General features: G+C 38.7%; 2 protein-coding genes and 1 long non-coding RNA gene across 4 annotated transcripts; 2 read left to right on the forward strand and 1 right to left on the reverse strand.

The window, feature by feature from the left end:
• Positions 1–911: 911 nt before the first annotated feature.
• On the forward strand, positions 912–5691 carry LOC127951042 (profilin-2). 2 transcript variants are annotated; one of them, XM_052548645.1, is made up of 3 exons: positions 912–1262; positions 2297–2489; positions 3362–3659. In XM_052548645.1, the coding sequence occupies exons 1-3, from the start codon at positions 1134–1136 to the stop codon at positions 3457–3459; spliced, it is 420 nt and encodes a 139-aa protein (XP_052404605.1). In that variant the 5' UTR covers positions 912–1133; the 3' UTR covers positions 3460–3659. The 2 variants fall into 2 exon arrangements, with proteins under 2 accessions (XP_052404605.1, XP_052404604.1); XM_052548644.1 differs by lacking the exon at positions 3362–3659 and adding an exon at positions 3697–5691 and having other exon boundaries at positions 916–1262.
• Positions 5692–8049: 2358 nt separating this feature from the next.
• Positions 8050–11418, forward strand: LOC127951360 (uncharacterized). Its single transcript, XR_008152645.1, has 3 exons — positions 8050–8925; positions 9007–11100; positions 11196–11418. It is a non-coding gene; the product is annotated as an uncharacterized LOC127951360 (long non-coding RNA).
• Positions 11419–12998: 1580 nt separating this feature from the next.
• On the reverse strand, positions 12999–15845 carry ahsg2 (alpha-2-HS-glycoprotein 2). The gene is made up of 7 exons (XM_052547335.1): positions 15578–15845; positions 15159–15269; positions 14994–15078; positions 14739–14893; positions 14549–14653; positions 14203–14265; positions 12999–13550 (listed from the first exon to the last, which is right to left on the reverse strand). Exons 1-7 carry the CDS (start codon positions 15785–15787, stop codon positions 13215–13217), a joined length of 1065 nt encoding a protein of 354 aa, XP_052403295.1. The 5' UTR covers positions 15788–15845; the 3' UTR covers positions 12999–13214.
• Positions 15846–18002: the final 2157 nt, after the last annotated feature.

An 18002-nucleotide genomic window follows, 5' to 3' on the forward strand; every position in this document is an offset into this window, starting at 1 on the left:
GGTGAATCACTTCTCTGCAAGTAGTATTTCTCTGTTAAAAAAAATTTACTTTTAAGTTTTTATTTTATTTGTTAGATGTTAAATGACTACAGTGGACCTTAATCATTCACATAGCATAACATTATAATTTTTATTAATATTTTGCATTCATTTCTATTTTGATATGTGACCCTGGAGCACAAAACCAGTCATAAGTAGCACAGGAATATTTATAGTAAAAGCCAACAATACAACATTGTATGGGACAAAATTACTAATTTTTCTTTTATGCCAAAAATCTTTAGGATATTAAGTAAAGATCATGTCCCATGAAGATATTTTGTAAAAGTCCTAACTTAAATATATCAAAACTTAATTTTTAATTAGTAATATGCATCGCTAACTTAATTTGGACCTATTTTTTTTTTCTTTTTTTGCACCCTTAAATTCCAGATCATAACAAACCATACATCAATGGAAATATTATTTATTATTTATTCAACCTTTCAGATATTTAAATATTTGTTTCATCTGTTTGATGTTTAAATCTCAATTTCAGTAAATTGACCCTTAAGACTGGTTTTGTGGTCCAGGGTCACATGTTAAATTTTAGTTTTATTTAAGTTTTAATTATTTACTGGGCCTATATTTTTTTTCCCCATTTTCATTAGTTGTTTTTTTTTTATATTTCTATATATTCATACGTCAAGCTAAACTAAATGAAAATGAGAAATGTTGTTGTTGTGACAAATAGATTAACAAAAATTATGACCTATTTTTTTTCTTCTTCTTTTTTGGATGAACTATACCTTTAAGCGATTTGCACATTTTACCTTAGAAACTAAGTGTTGTTAAAGTAGTGATAATGAGATCGAGCTGGCACTTTGACAGCAGAGGGACTATTTTCGTGCAGCGTCGCAGTGGCGGCGGTGAGTCGTCTGCGCGGAGGGATATAGCGCGGGACTACACCCAGGCGCTGTCTCAGTCCGTCGGCTTTCTTTCCTTCCAGAGCTGAGATTTCACACGAGCCTCAGCGAGCCAGACAGCACAGGACACGCCAAATCCCTCCATCCGCACAACCTTTAGCACTTGTAGCGTTAAATCTACTCCAATTGGTGCAGCTCGTCCTTTATATCCTTTCAAATCACAGAAAAATGTCTTGGCAAAGCTACGTGGATAACCTGATGGCCGACGGCAGCTGCCAGGATACCGCCATTGTTGGCTACTCGGACGCCAAATACGTCTGGGCATCGTCAGAAGGTGGTACTTTTAGCGGTATAACGGTAAGATTTTACTAGATTAGCACCCGCGGTGCGGTTAACGGTTCGTTTCCATTGAATACGGGGTGTAATTTGTGTGTTTGGGCGAGCGGAGAGATTCGGGTGTTAGCAAGCTAGTCATCTTTAGCACGCGTGCACGGGGAGCCGGTCTCGTGTCCAGCGCGAGCTAACCGTTTCAAGCATACATCTTACAATTAAATCAATTAGCGTTTTTATCATTAGTAAAGCCTCGAAGGTACATCCGAGCCTCATATTTTTCCCATTAAAGCGAGAGGACGGATTGAATTTAAGTGTGTCTGCTGAATGGCTCGAGGCCCGGATGAAAGCTCAGGGCTGTGGCCACGGCCTCGAGACTTCATTACTCCTATCACAATCAAACACATTATGCTTATCTAACGACCCTAGTTAAAGTGCAACCGCTGAATGGCCGAACCCGCAAAGCAGGTTTTCTGTACATTTCGACTACCTCAATTGAATGTAAACGGGTCTGGCTTTGATTAAATCACACATATCCCTTTGCATTATTCAGCAATAATGAATTGTGCAATATCCCCGCATTGTGTTTTTATATTTTATCATTGCTTGAGATGCATGGATGCCCTCCCTAGATTATTAATAAGCCCGGGATTGTTCCAGAGCTCGGCCTCGGTCTGATCAGTCTTGAGATAAGCTGCAGTCTTAGGCCACGAGAGGAGGAAGTTCAGACAGAGGCGTGCGTGCTTCAAGTTTTTCCCGAAAGGAACACATAGATGGCGTCCTGTCGCCTGTGAAAGATCACTGTTTTAGTATGAGAACATTTTGAGTTAGTTGTAAAGTTACGGTAAAAAGGAAAAAAAAAAGTAGTTTAACCTCAATTGCAATTACTTTTGAATACTCCCAGAGTGGGTCAGATTGGTTGCACTCAAGCAGTGCTAATGCATGCAAATAATCCTTTCAGGTTTTCAATAGAAGTATAATTATACAGCTTGTGTGACCTGCAGGATACTAGATCTTACTTAAAGATGTGAATATTAAAATAAGTGTCCTTAATTTTTCAGCCTGATGAAATCGATGTCATTATCGGCAAAGACCGAGAGGGCTTCTTCACCAGTGGGCTGACTTTAGGGAAAAAGAAGTGCTCCGTAATCAGAGACAGTCTTCATGTGGAAGGGGACTGGACGATGGACATCAGGACAAAGAGTCACAATGGAGAGCCGACATACAATGTTTCCATAGGCAGAGCTGGCAAAGGTAAACTATACATATGAAATGTTTAATTTAGCGCACAGATATATTCAGATCGCTTGTGACAAGCACATTATTAATCTATAGATTAATTTAATTAGGGATCTGAGTCTGCTCAGAACAAGTATTAGTATAGATTAGCCTGAGGCGACCCTGGGGAAAGTCTTAATTCCTTCCGATTTTAACATTTTAATTTCACCAATTTTCACCAGGAAAATTATTTTTAATGCTCAGATGTGCCCACTCATACAGTCTGCCTTTGTGGTCCTCTTTCAATATAAGAATAATCAGATGCCGAAAGTATATTTTTAAGACATTTTCGGTCCCCTACTCCTCCTCAAAAAACTTCCAAGAGCTGGATTTCAGCGCTGTGCATGTACAAGCTTTTCTTAATCTACAGTTGTCTGAGATTTCCCTTCAGCTTATCACTGTTTAATGAATTGGGGTCTGATTGGGGTCTATCAATCTTTTCACTTGTGTGGTAAACAACCCATCACACCCTATTATCTATGTCAGGTAAAGGGCGCAAGTCAATCCCAATGGTAAATTTTAAAGATCTGACACCCATGAGCAAAGTGTGTGGGGCGGGTCGAAGGTCCTTTGGAATGTTGCAGCATCAAATTTCTCTTGCTATTTCATCTTTCCTGTACACTAAAATATTTCACGGCAAAACTCAATCAGCCAGCTTCAGACTTCTTTGTCAAATACTCTGAATCACTTTCCTCTACTTGGTTGCTTTTAATGGTGAAACGCATGCGCATGCAAACACTTCTGATTTGCAATTGTGATTCTCTTTCTCCTCCTGTTTCATGATTGTTTCCTTTTTTTCCTAACCTCCACACTTCTCAACTTCCCCTTTTCTATTTCTTCTCTTTCAGTCTTGGTTCTTGTAATGGGCAAAGAAGGGGTCCATGGAGGCGGATTGAATAAGAAGGCATACTCAATGGCAAAATACTTGAGGGATTCAGGGTTCTAATGTAATTAAGCTTGTTTAGTTTCACTTGAGGGACAGAAAGAAGAAAGAAGTTTGCTGTTAAGCTTTCTCCTTCAAGCAGTTAATGTCTTGAAAAAATTTAATAGCAATCAAGGGAAGAGTGGTGATAATATCCTATAATGTCCCCGTGTTATCGGGGTGGGGGGAGGGGACTTTTTTTTTTTTTCTTTTCAGTTTTGTTCATTTGTCATCTTTTTTTTTTTTTCTTATGTACTCCAGTGTTGGTTGTAGTCATGGGAAAGGAAGGTATCCACGGAGGATTGCTCAACAAGAAAGCATTTGGCATGGCTGAGTACCTGAGGAAAGTTGGATACTAAAGCTGCCCCTTCCCATCCATCCACACAGCAGCTCACTTTAATACACCGCACCACACTTCCCACCCACTCACTCTCATCCTTGCCCCCTTTTTGTCATCTTGACAGCACTACCAGAAACAGTTAGTAGATGCATCGTTCTCTCTCCAGATATATCTTTCCAGTTTTTTTTTAATGAAGGTTTTCTTTTGTTTAATGCTCAATGTCCTTTAATTTTGACATCTTTTTTTGTGCCACAGTAAATCAAGCATGTTGGTTTCATGAAGGTTCAATAACGAACACTACTGTACATAACCATAGATGTAAAATGAAGAATTTTTTCAAAAAAATTGGACAACCCGGAATTTGTGTGAATTCACAAGTAAATAGTCACTACGTGGTCCAATTTTTTTCCTTAGGCACTGCTAATGAACCAGCTTAGATTGATGCCTCTCCAGTGCTTCGAGCCCTTGCTGAGCTCTCGTGGTCTTCCTTGTATACAGCATGTCCAGGATGGAACAAGTGCATGCATATCTTTTAGGTCAAAATCATCACTTTCCAGTAACTAACTACACCATCTTTTCTCAGCTTTGAGAATGAAGTTAACCAATCATGTAACACTTATTTTTTTTTCCTTTATTCGGTTTGATTCTGAATCAATTTAGTAAGCCCCTCTGCCCCTGCCCTCATGAACTGCACCACCTTTGCCCCAGCTACTGTTAAATGCCCTGTACCTTCTTTAGTTTGAGAACCTTATATCAAATGCTTTTGCTGTTGTATTTGGATGTGGTCTTGTAAGTCATTGGTCTAATGTTGGAATATGTTGAGTGTGGTGGCAGATCAGCATTTACAAGTTTTGGGTTAAGTTGTTACCCAAGAGTCTTTGCATCCCAGACTCTGTCTGGACATTCCATCACTACAATAGCTCGGCCACTTAAAATTGTTGTTTGCCAGCTTCTGTAAAATGTTTTTCTTTTTGTTTGTCCTTTTATTTTTTTTTCTCTTTTTTTTATTTTTTAAGACAAAACATGCTGCCATCCATCCCAATGTACCTCTGGTTCTGTCCATTTCACTTTGGGTTCTCTTATAGGACCAATTTTTTGATGCATCCAGTGGGATTAACTGAATTTCTCCAATTTGTTGTTGTGAAGGATGACTGCTAGCTTCATCTGTTGCCGACTTTATAACACTAAATTCTCAACACTTCAGATACACAATGTAACACCAAGCTCATTTCTATTAAACACTATTACTGGCTCTTAACAGTTTGTAATTAAAAATCAAATATATAACTACCTGAGAGTTCTTCTCGTGAATGTCTTGAATAGATGAAATGGCAGTCTTATTGTTAACGCCACCTCAAAATTCATAAATTCATTTTTGACTTTTAATGTTATTTTCAAGAATGAAACCGTTTGGAAGTCATTGCCTTGTAAACTACTTAATTGCGATGTATCAAACTTTCATAGCACGGTACAAATGCTTCATTAAATAGAGAAAAAAAAAGATACTGAAGTAAACTGTGTACACTAACTTTTTCTGGGATATGGTGGTATTAGGTGGAAAAAGACCACTAGTCGAAGTCCGTTGTATTGTGGAAACTTGTTAAATAAAGCTGTGTATCCTGTGCCATAATGTAGATCTGATCTGTTGCTACTGTGAGATGGATTTTAACTGCTGCCTTGTGAGAAGTCAATTCTTCAGTGGCACCTTTGGGATATTTGGTATAAATTCAACCTCCAGGCCATGTGGAAAATGTACAGATTAAAGAAAAGCATTAAATTGTCCAATTCTCTCCCTTCTTACACCTGACCAGCTGATATTCAACTCAATTCGCGTGGAAGGAAAGGAAAAAAAACAAATGCCATGATTTAACCACCTTGTTTACAGACAGATCAATAAACCTATTCCTACCAGAAAATTGTTCTTGTTTTTTTTCTTCAAGCATCTTTCTATCAGTTTGTAGAAAATCAAGTCAGCCGACATGGTAGGTATCAGAAAATGTGTTTTTCCAAGCACTTCTGTGTTTATTATGTATATTTATTATGTACTGATATTAACAGAATATCTGTGCTGACATTACTACATCTCATTAATTTGTAACTGACATCCTGAAGGGGTCGCTATAATTACAAACATTAAGTAGACCAACTCGGATGACTTGGTTTCATCTTACGCACTTAAAGCTTTCTAAAGATTATGTAAAATGCAAAGGTAGGTTAGGATAGGAAGACTCACTCCAGTCTGCAATGTGCAAGAAAGCGAAAACAAACTTCAGCATCAAGGTCTTGGTCTGGTTTCACATGAAAGACCAAGATCTGATAATCTTCCTTGCCTAACGATTAAACCTGATCAGTCTATTTTAAGTTCTGTGAGGGGACACGGACTATCGGATGTATTATCTGATTATAACACCCTTAAAACATTAGATCTCTTGAAATGTAATGTGCCAAATAAGCAATGAACTGACTTAAACTGAAAAATGTACTGTTTACTAATGTCATACAACTATGTAAGTGCAAAACAATATAATGCATTTTAAAATCGTAAAACTTTACAGTATCATGTAAACAAATATGTGCAGTGTGCTGAAGAATGTTTTGTAAAAAAATATATATTTTTTTTCTTAATTGACGTGGTCGCCCTCCAAAATCATGTTTATGGTCACATGAATGAAAAAACTATAATAATAAATAAACAATTTGAAACAATAGCAGTGAAAAGAGGGACATGCTGCTCCTATATGTGAGAAAAATCATATAGTTCTAATTAAACTAGAGTATCTCGCTTGTGTCTTTAACAGGCTTTGCAAAAAAATACCAAAACATGAGGTAGAAATATGGTTGTAATATAATACATTACATAGCCTTAGATGGCACAATACAATTTCTTGTCATTGTAGGTGTCTTCATCTCAACACACACTCTCTCTCTCTCTATCTGGACAAAATTATTGGGACACCCCCTTCTAATGAACAGGGTTGACTACTTTCCAATCGTACTAATTTCCATTGGTACAAATCTAAATGCATATACAGTAATGATATTCTAGTTAATTCCACACTGACTGAAATGATTGATTCAGTAAGTGTGGAAGAACTGGACTGGTCTGTAATTCCAGCTGAACACCTCTGGTGTGTTTAAATGCAGACCTTGAGCCAAAAACTTAAAATCAAACATCATTATATGCTTAAACATTGAGATTTGTACTAATGGAAATGACTAAAGTAATCAAACCTGTTCTTTATAAGGGGGTGTCCCAATACACACACCAAATATGTCTCATGATTTTGTGAAGTTTGATAAGCCCACATCATGCACTCATCCCTTCCTTCCCTTCACTAGGCTGCTTAACAGGTGCTTCGGATTTTTCAGACGTGCACTAATTGTAGATGTAGGATCTTATATGTTTCAGGTGATTGAAGTGAATCGGGTTTTTCGACACACTACAGTGGTGTGTTGCGTATGCAGGGCCGTTTGAAGGAATTTGGGGGCCCCAAGCAAAATGGACATAGAGGCCCCCCGACCCCTGCACGCACGCAAAGCCTACAGGAACCACCAAGGGGCAAGGAACTCGACCGGAAGTTGAAGTCGGGTGGGGGCTGCCATCTTTTAGCAGAACTTCACTTGCGTTAGCATTCCCATTGACTCCCATTCATTTTGGCGTCACTTTGACAGCGAATAACTTTACATCTGAGGCGTTTAAAGACTCCGTTTGTCCATTATTTATTTCTAAAGATACACGACAATGTATAAAGGGCTCCATTACCTTCTATGTTACATTATGGCCCCGTATAAACAGTTTTTGTAAAAAATAGGCTAACGATTGCGTCATAACCACTCGGCACTCTGTCGCATTACCGAACAGACAGGAGGAGAAGCTCGCAGGCAATTAACTTAATATTGCGTAGTGGCGTTACATTTTAAAATACTATACAAAATAATTAATCAGAATACTTACTCCTGCTCACTCACGCCAAAGAACTCCCCACTCAAGCTCGCTGTCTCTGCAAGATTAACGATGGCATTTCGCACGCACAGCTACTAGAAGATTTACATCTGGCAGACAGGTTGCTGACGTCGTCAAGCTTCGTTTGAGTCTGCGCGTCAGAAACGGAAGTGCTAAAAAACGCTAAAACTGGGCTTCATTTGTCTCAATTGAGTTCCAATGGGGTCGCTGTGTCCATTTCTTTTACTGTCTATGGGAACCACAGCATAGCCATACAGTTTAAGTTCACCCACACTTTATATAAACAAAAAAGGTTTACAGAGCAAATACATCTTTGCACCAGTCTTCTGCTGTCCAATCCTTGAACGTTCTGCAGAATTTCAGTCTCTCCTAGATGTTTTTCTTGGAGAGAAGTGGCTTCTTTGCTCCCTTTATGTACTCCAGGCCACTGTCCAAAAGCATTGGCCTTACTGTGCATACAGATGCTCTCACAACAACCTGCTTCCAGTTCCTGAGCAAGCTCTGCACTGCTGGAGACATGATTCTGTAGCCGACTCCTCATGAGTAGATGGTCCTGGCACTTGGTGGATAATCTGGGACCTCCTGAAGACTTCACTGCAGTCAAACCTCTCTGCTTGAAGTTCTTGATGATCTGATAAATGATTCTTTGTAGCAATTTCCTTGCCTGTAAGGCCCTTTTGATGCAAAGCAATGATGGCTGTGTGTTTCTTTTTGAGATGACCATTGCTAACAAGAACACAATGATTGGCAGTGATTCCTCCCTCCTTTAATAGCAACCAGTCTGACCTTATTATCTGTTTAGTATGATCATGATTTTACCTGACTAGTACTCATTCACACTTACATGTGCTGCTGATATTAGTGTTGGTTGGGCATTTTGTGTCAGGATCAAAAACAGTGAAATTGAATTTTTTTGGCCAATGAAGCTTTTAGCAATTATTTAAAATGAATTTGATCACTCTACACAATCTAGAAACACAAAATTTCTCACTGCTAAAACTTTTGGCTATGACTGTAGGTTGACGTGAGCTTTACACGTCTAAATTTGATTAATAATGCTTAAATCTAGTAAAAAAATGAATGGCAGCCTCTTCTGAAAGGGTCAGCTAGATGTGGATACAGCATAGTGTCACATTCAAAAGGTGTGGTCATCAATGCACCATTTATGCCATGCACCGAGCCAAAGGTATGCGATGATCCTCATTTTTACCTGAATTTTACCTAGTCACTCATCTCGAATGCACTAATATTTTGCCTTGATTTATAGGATGGCATGTTCACTCTCAGCATGGTAGTGGAGAGAGAGTTTAATCGGTCTTGCCCAGCACTATCACTTAGTCTTCCTATAGATGCAACTAATTTTGTACATGAAAATGAACTAATTTCTGTGCCTCATGCTCTTACTTTAGCACTCCCTCCAGTTACAACTACTAAAACCACTCCTCTCTTCTCTTATTACATTCCTGACCAGCCAGATTTTAAACCTGTTCCTCCTAGATACCCTTTTCTCCTTTTTCCTCCAAATATACCACCAATTATTCTTCCTCAAGGTCCCAAAATTGTGGGTCCCCCAACTGCTATTAGCAAGAGGCCACAAGCACCTGCTGACACACAACGTCCTCAAACTTGATACCCTAAGCCCAGCTTGGGTCTTACCCTTGACCCCACTCATCAAAGTGCAGTTGGGCCACGTTATCGAAGAAAACCTTTGTTGCATCCTAACAAGGCTTATAAAGCCCATATCGCTCCCTTACTAAAACCGACAAAGTCCTCAAGATAAGTTGACTTCACCATGCCCAATGTCCCTCCTGTGCAGTGGACACCTATGTTTCCTCCCAGCAGTATGGTGTATCCCTTATTTCCTGGAAAACCTGAATTTGTTGCTCCCTCCTCTGCAGTCTTTCCTCAGGTGCCTTACTGGCCCCATCACTCCCAAACGAGACCCTCTGAACCACATGCTCCACCAAAACTAGAGCCTGAACCACTTACACCTGCCCCAAAAGTAAAACAGGGCCTCAACTTCTCCGCTATCCATGGTACAGACCCTTCCCACCACATCGTTCAGAAATGCCACCTGTCCCCAAAAATAATATGGTTTCCACCTCTGAGGCTGTTGTTTCCAGGTCCACCGTATTTCCAGAAAGGTACTGAACAAGTTAAAAAGCCGCAAACATCTGAGATAACGTATAGAACAGTTGTTAAGGATCCTCCTATAAACTTAGGCTTTGATTTTGCCCCAAACACACATCCTACTCCTTCACTCCCTACGTTTCCTGAAGTTGTTCACACTCCTGCCCCAATAGAGGCTTCCCCAACTCTAATTGGTTCGTCCCATGCACATTCTTTTCACCGTCCAGCATTTCTGCCCTGGACACCATTCAGTGTTCTACCACCACCAAAACCATCACCATGTTGGTAACCCTCTTCAAATATCTAATTTTGAAATTTCTAGTACAACTAAAATTACAGGCCAAATGCGGTCATCTCCTGTTATATCTCCAGATTTAAACCTCTCTTCCCTTATTAAGGGAAATGGTTATAATTATGACCCACTTTACACAAAAACAGCTCTACAACCAGCTTCAGATCATACAGCAATGCAATATTTGGTGGAGAAACCCCCCATTAAGAGTACTGATGCCCTTGATACTTCAAAGCATTTTTCTGGGCCAACCATGCGTCCCTACATTTTTAGGAAGCTGGAATCAACTTCTGCCTCTCCACAGCTTACAGTGAAACCTGCTAATTTTGCTTCTGTTATACGTCATTTGGAGCGTTCACAAAATAGACCAGTTGCTGAACCTCTTGTCTGTTCAAACCACAGCCCAAACACTGCAGATAACCAGACTTGAGATGCAGCAGTTTGTTTCACCATTGGGGCGTGACACACAGCCAATGTTAGTTGCTCCAAATAAAGCTCCCTCTTTTGAGAAAGTGTTCCAACAAGACATTTCTTTAAAACTCACTATGCTGCCAACTCTTAGCAAAAATGCATTTATGAATTACTGGGATCAAGCTGCTAATTTGAATGCTAAGCCCCCTTGGTCTAATTCTCATACAAAAGACACTTTCACCCAGATGCCATTACCTCAGCCACCCAATAAACACAATTCATTTGAGCCGTTAACTGCATCCCTTAAACCAGAAGAAACTCCTGGCGAGAAACCTCCACCACAGCTGAGTTTTCATCCCTTGATGCAGATTCGCAACTCTGTGCCAGCAAAGACCCCTTAGCTGTATTTCACTCCAAATGGAAAATCTGTGGATCCTGTTTTTAGGGGCCCAAAATTATTTAATGCTCACTGGGTTCCTGCTGCACAATACAGCAAGGATTCATTCCTTTCCAGGTCTCAAACAGATGGTAGGTGAACCAGTTTTCAGTATACTGTAAATTGACCAAAATGGTGCAGCATAACCATTGTTAAGGTGCCTTTTTATTTTTGTTTTTATATACAGGTTATATAAGGCATCCATGAACCGTAGACCAAGGACTCTGGAGAGCTGGAAACGGTGCCAACCAATAAAGTGTTTAAGTGGGGAAAAAAACGTTATCTGCCTTTCTTTTAAAACCCTAATTTGTTTTCAGTTTTTGTAAGTTTTGTGTTGAGTTCGAGTCCTTATTTATTTTTAAAGGATAACATGAATAAAAATCAGTGTATGTGTATATAGGTCCTTCTAAAAAAAATAGTTCATTATTTTCAATAATGTAATGATACAAATTAAACTTTCATATATTTTAGATTCATTGCAAATCAACTGAAATATTTCAGGTCTTTTATTGTTTTAATACTGATGATTTTGGCATACACCTCATGAAAACCCAAAATTCCTATCTCAAAAAAATTGCATATTTCATCCAACCAATAAAAGAAAAGTGTTTTTAAAACACACACAAAAAAAAAGTCAACCTTCAAATAATTATGTTCAGTTATGCACTCAATACTTGGTTGGGAATCCTTTTGCAGAAATGACTGCTTCAATGCAGCGTGGCATGGAGGCAATCAGCCTGTGGCTCTGCTAAGGTGTTGGGTCTTGTGTCTCAACTTTCTCTTCACAATATCCCACAGATTCTCTATGGGGTTCAGGTCAGGAGAGTTGGCAGGCCAATTAAGCACAGTAATACCATGGTCAGTAAACCTTTTGGCACTGTGAGCAGGTGCCAGGTCGTGCTGAAAAATGAAATCTTCATCTCCATAAAGCTTTTCAGCAGATGGAAGCATGAAGTGCTCCAAAATCTCTTAATAACTAGCTGCATTGACCCTGCACTTGATAAAACACAGTGGACCAACACCAGCAGCTGACATGGCACCCCAGACCATCACTGACTGTGGGTACTTGACACTGGACTTCAGGCATTTTGGCATTTCCTTCTCCCCAGTCTTCCTCCAGACTCTGGCACCTTGGTTTCCGAATGACATGCAAAATTTGCTTTCATCTGAAAAAAGTACTTTGGACCACTGAGCAACAGTCCAGTGCTGCTTCTCTGTAGCCGATTTCCTGCACACGCCTGTGCACGGTGGCTCTGGATGTTTCTACTCCAGACTCAGTCCACTGCTTCCGCAGGTCCCCCAAGGTCTGGAATCGGTCCTTCTCCACAATCTTCCTCAGGGTCTAGTCACCTCTTCTTGTTGTGCAGCGTTTTTTGCCACACTTTTTCCTTCCCACAGACTTCCCATTGAGGTGCCTTGATACAGCACTCTGGGAACAGCCTATTCATTCAGAAATTTCTTTCTGTGTCTTACCCTCTCTCTTGAGGGTGTCAATGATGTCCTTCTGGACAGCAGTCAGGTCGGCAGTCTTACCCATGATTGTGGTTTTGAGTAATGAACCAGGCTGGGAGTTTTTAAAAGCCTTAGGAATCTTTTGCAGGTGTTTAGAGTTAATTAGTTGATTCAGATGATTAGGTTAATAGCTTGTTTAGAGAACCTTTTCATGATATGCAAATTTTTTGAGATAGGAATTTTGGGTTTTCATGAGCTGTATGCCAAAATCATCGGTATTAAAACAATAAAAGACCTGAAATATTTCATTTGGTGTGCAATGAATCTTAAATATATGAAAGTTTAATTTTTATCATTACATTATGGAAAATAATGAACTTTATCACAATATGCAATTTTTTTTTAGAAGGACCTGTATATATGAACAATATCAATCTTGTGACTGCATTCAGTTTTTTTTTTTTCTGTTTCATATTTCCATAAGGTGAAAACTGATTCTTTATAGAAAAAACACACTGAACACAGATAACTAAACATCTATGTTAGACTGGGAAACACTTTATTATAGCACCACAGTACAACACAGGCACAGACTTGATTGCTTCCATAACAAGAAGGCTAGTTTTGTTTATTCATATACCTGCTTTGTTCTAAAACATTTACTCCTGAATGACTGCACTTATGAACTTGGTGGCAACCTCAGAACTCAAGACAAGTTTATATCATCTGGGTTGGTTCATGAAATTTGAGTAGGTCAAAAATGTTTCTTTTTTCCTGGACAAATGGGAGCAGGGAGACTCGGCTTTGAAAGAACGGTTGCTTTTTCTGACAGTGTTGCTGGTACTGCTGGCTCCTCTGGTGCAGTGACTTCCCTCTTTACAACAGGAACTACCTTTGCTGTTGGCGATGCCACTGCCAATACCTCCCCCAATTCAATGGATTCTTCAGAGAGCAGACCACTTCCCGAGGGGTCATGGAGGGCTGTCAGCTTGTGATGTTTGAGGCTATGAATGGCGAGGTTGTGCTGAGGTCCAAAGGTGTGTGCATGCAGAAGCTTTTGGACTGGCACTGTGGCATTGGTTGCTTGGGTCTGTCATGAATAAAAGGAATTAATAAAGTTGTAGTGTCTTTAACTCTGCTTTAGCTTAATCTGAGTTTGAGGTTTATAGATCAGGGGCATAATTTCTGTGCCAATAATGGTGCCAAATGGAATTGACATATTAAAACATTAATGTATTAATATGCATCCCTTTTAGGGGTAAATTAGGTACAAATGTGTACATTTTAAAAAGGTATCGACCCAGTGACTGACTCAAACTATCATACTTACTTTGGGGAGGGACTTTTACCTGAATTTTTGAAACTTAATTTCATTTTAGCAAGTTTATCTGGCGTATCTAGAGGCACATAAATTACACACTATACCAATAAGGTTGTTTTAAAACAAAATGGTATAATTGACCAAAAAAGAAATCGGCTCAATTTGATTTTTTACCACATTTAAGAAAATCTTTGTTTACATCAATTATACTTGTCCCAGCAATTCCTGTGAAGTCTTCTCGATTTTATGATCGGTTAAATTTTTTGATAAGTAATTAAGTTCCGATGAAGCGAAGACACAATAAACTTACCACTGCAGTTTGATTAAACACAAATCAAATACTGATTAAAGGAAGCCATTACATTTCCAATATTTACAATTATTGTATTGTATTCATGTGGAATAATAAAGTGGTATTTACCGGGGCAAAGACTTTGCAGTCAACACCACTGGCAGAACCTTCAGCTAGACAAAGTCCGTGAATCTAAAAATAATCATAAATATGGTTTAGACACTTTGAAGTCGACACAAAAGACAGTTCAACCCATTTTGCTTCTGTAATCTGATTTTAGGAAAAAAAAGATATTCAACAGGAGAAAAATTTAGGACATGAAAAGTGGGCATGCTGAATGGAGTCAGGCGAATGGATGGGGTGTGGTTTAAAAATAAAGAGGGCTTGGTTTCATGTTGACTTTGATGCACAAACATTTACACAGTTGCACACCAGCCAAAGTCTCCCACACTTAAAGATATTTCAATAGTCTTACAGCAACAGCATGATTCTGAGGGATGCATATATCATCATCTTGGCTTGTGCAGTTCGTCCCAATAATGGCATATTCTGCAAAGTACCTGGGTCCACCACTGACAATCTGCAAACAAATAGAAAACAGTACCATATTGTCTATTGGAAGCTTTATTGTCTGAGGATAATATTTAGTATTCCATGCACGTTACCTGGGATCCCATGCGTCCAATTTCAAGGAGTGCAAACTTTGTGTTTAGAGTATTATTTTTATTGAAATAATCTAAAGAGGTTTTAATGAGTTGGAGGCCATCGGTGTCATTTAATGGAACGAGTTGAGGGCAGCCTAAGCATTCATCTATTGAATCTAGACACAAAAAAAAAAAAAAATAATGTCTCCTTTCTGCACTACGATCAGGTGACAACAAATGCATCTGTTTTTACAACGATTTTTGTTTTAAATTTACCTGTCTCAGTTTTACACTTGAATGCAACAACAGACAGGCCTTGAGTTGTATTTGTCAGTACAAAATCACAATCTGCCTCAACTGCCTAGAAGAGAACCAGAAATATACTTAATTAACTGCAATACAACATTTATGACAGTACACATGAATGAAGTTAGTCCTTACCGTATTAATTTTTTGTCTGACTGGACAAAGGCTCACAGGTGTTGGATCCAAGACATGACATGTAGTTTCAAGAAAATCTAGTTCCAAATGATACATGTCCGCTTGAAGTGGCTACAAAAATACATTTGAATCTTAAAACCCATTTATACAAGTGATAAAATGTGCTGATGATTTTGATAAACAAAAAAAGTGTATAGAACACAGTGTTACATGTTCAGAAGCGCATCACAAGTGTGCAACAAAAACTGTAACTTTATTTATTTTTTTTAAACTGTAAAGTGTTTTCATATTCTTAAACCATTTAATAATCATATAATACACTCTACATTTTTAAAACCAATGTTACTTACTCTCACACACTACATGACTTTTACAACCTACATCACACAAGCATTATTCACGATCATCCCTTATCTTACCGTGGAAACGATCTTGATTTCATCAATTTGATTGAGGGCATATTTGTAACCGTGTGTGTGCTGAGCGTTGAGGAATCCCTGTGCCACCAGAGCCGCTGCTTCAGCCTCAGGGGAATCACAGGGGGGCAAGCTAACGGTGGGCATCAACCCCTGCGACCGTGACCCTGTTACCAGGAGCCCGAGAACAGTGAGAATAGCACAGAGCTGCATGCCGAACAACAACCTGGTCTCCTGAAGCGAATGTGCGCACAGAAAGTGACTGAGTTTGGTTTGCAGTATATATATACAGGTAGATATATACATTGTACTTTAGTCTTGACCACATGGTCAATGTAAAGATATTCTGGCTTCTGTTACATAAATGACACCAGTGAACCATCTTTGGGTGCCAAAACAAATGGAACTGTGCAATTTGAGTGGGAGTTCAAATTGAAGTTTGGATTGGGGAAGCTATGGTGCTTTTAAACTTTGACCATGTCCTTGGTGATAAAACTAACATGAATGGAGCCGGATTGAAAACATCCAGCTTCCTCTCCAGTCAATATTTAACGGGTTTTTTACATTTCTTTTTTTTTGAATGTGCTCATGCAATGCATGTTGTTTTAACAAATATAATCCAAAAAGTAAAAGTCTTTGATTTGATTAACTTTGGTTAGATTTCAACCACTTACTTCTAAAGATGCTTCTACAAGTGTTTTTGCTGTGTTTATCAAACTCCTCACAATGAAAAGCAAACACGACTACATGCAAAAACTTGTTTTTCTGAAGGGACTCTATTTGCCTGACTATTGCGGAAATCCAGTTCAAATACTGTACAGTGGTCAACAATATAAAGGATGCTTGAAAAGCTGATTTGATCTAGAGAAGTAATATGCTATTTTATGGTCTATATTTCCACATAATTCCATTTTAAAAAAAGAACACCGATCATTTACCTTAATAACTTTTCATTTGTGATATTCCGATCTCAGCAACAAAGCAAAATGCATTCTGCATTTTTGTTAAAAAAAATAGCTGTTCATTCATTTTGAAACTGATATTTATTTAAAAATATATTTATTTAGATGTTCTAATTTTTGTGTATAGTTGTGCAAAAGAAATCTGCTATAAGGGTTAGATAATGGAAAATCGATCATTGAGGTATAAAAGTCCAGGATTAAATATTGACAGAAAAGAAACATTTGATGATGTGAAAACACATCAATATTAAACTGCTTTTATTTCCATTAGAATATGACAGTATGTTATAACATTGGGCTTCATATATATCATGATTTACCACTTTTTTTTGTAGAATTTTGAGAACATTTTCAAACATAGATATTAATGAGGAAATGGAAGGCACATGAAAAGCCTTTCACTCTCAGATGCGATTACATCCACAGATATGAGTTTTCTTTCTCGTATATCACTATTATTCAAAACAATTTCCTCCGTTTAATAACATTTAAAGGCCTTCGCGTATTGTGTCCATTCAACATCAGCCCACATCTTCCTCAGAGTGTTTGAGAAGGAAAGTTTTTTAGTCGTATTCATCATTGGCTACGTTCCAATCAACCTCTGTATCATCATCTAAATGCAAGATCAGGTATGACAACAGCTGGAAGATGTTCTGTCACAGGAGCAGGAACACATAGACGTAGAAGTCGCTGACTTCGATCTGACACACACACGCACTGGAACCTGTTGATCAGGTTGCGGCAGAAGCCTCCTTTAAGACAGGGGTCAGATGCACATTCATCCAGCTCCAGCTCACACCTGTCAAAGAAGATCAGTTGTTTTAGACAGAGAGATTCACATGATGAAGAGCAGCGATTGAAGGCCATCTTCTGACACATTCCAAAAAGCAGACTCTCCTCCTATGTGAACAGAGTAGTATCTCTGAATTCACAGTAAAAGTTATTCATAAAACAGCAGGCCAGAAGTCCCTGGGTGACCTATTTCAAGTGAGATACTGAAGTGCACATCTGATGGACTGTTTACTATCCCATGAGGCCACGGGAGAGGAGTTGTGAATGGCAGTGAAGTGACGCAACTGCAGTCAAAAGTCACGACAATGACAACGTGATGAAATTGGATTCGTACATTCATAGAACTTTTGTATTAATTACACATATTAAAATACCAGACATCTAACTTAAAAACAGATGTCATAGAATATATCACACATGTACCTGAGACAGCAATAAAACAAAAAAAAATTTGGTTTAAAACAAAATTTGAGTCAGTCAGAAATACCTCTGGCTGTTGATTACAGTGCTATTTGCTAATACGTGTGAAGATGTAAAGACAGTTAAACTGTCATGAACCGGGTCCAACGGCTCCATTCTTTCTTGGAATTTGTCTTGTCATGTGAAATGTTTAGTGTCTGCCTTTCCAGCTGTGTCTTCTGTTCCTGTGTTTCAGGAGGAACCCGGTGATTTGT

The sequence above is a fragment of the Carassius gibelio genome, chromosome B2 (genome assembly GCF_023724105.1).
Source record: "Carassius gibelio isolate Cgi1373 ecotype wild population from Czech Republic chromosome B2, carGib1.2-hapl.c, whole genome shotgun sequence".
NCBI classification, from domain to species: domain Eukaryota; kingdom Metazoa; phylum Chordata; class Actinopteri; order Cypriniformes; family Cyprinidae; genus Carassius; species Carassius gibelio.

Coding starts and splice junctions, on each gene's coding strand:
- ahsg2 (XM_052547335.1), bottom strand. CDS start 15,787: ATGCAGCTCTGTGCTATTCTCACTGTTCTCGGGCTCCTGGTAACAGGG. Junction 14,894..14,993: donor CAAGTGTAAAACTGAGACAG/GTAAATTTAAAA, acceptor TTTTGTGTCTAG/ATTCAATAGATGAATGCTTA. Junction 13,551..14,202: donor ACTGCAAAGTCTTTGCCCCG/GTAAATACCACT, acceptor TATTCATGACAG/ACCCAAGCAACCAATGCCAC.
- LOC127951042 (XM_052548645.1), top strand. CDS start 1,134: ATGTCTTGGCAAAGCTACGTGGATAACCTGATGGCCGACGGCAGCTGC. Junction 1,263..2,296: donor GTACTTTTAGCGGTATAACG/GTAAGATTTTAC, acceptor TTAATTTTTCAG/CCTGATGAAATCGATGTCAT. Junction 2,490..3,361: donor CATAGGCAGAGCTGGCAAAG/GTAAACTATACA, acceptor CTTCTCTTTCAG/TCTTGGTTCTTGTAATGGGC.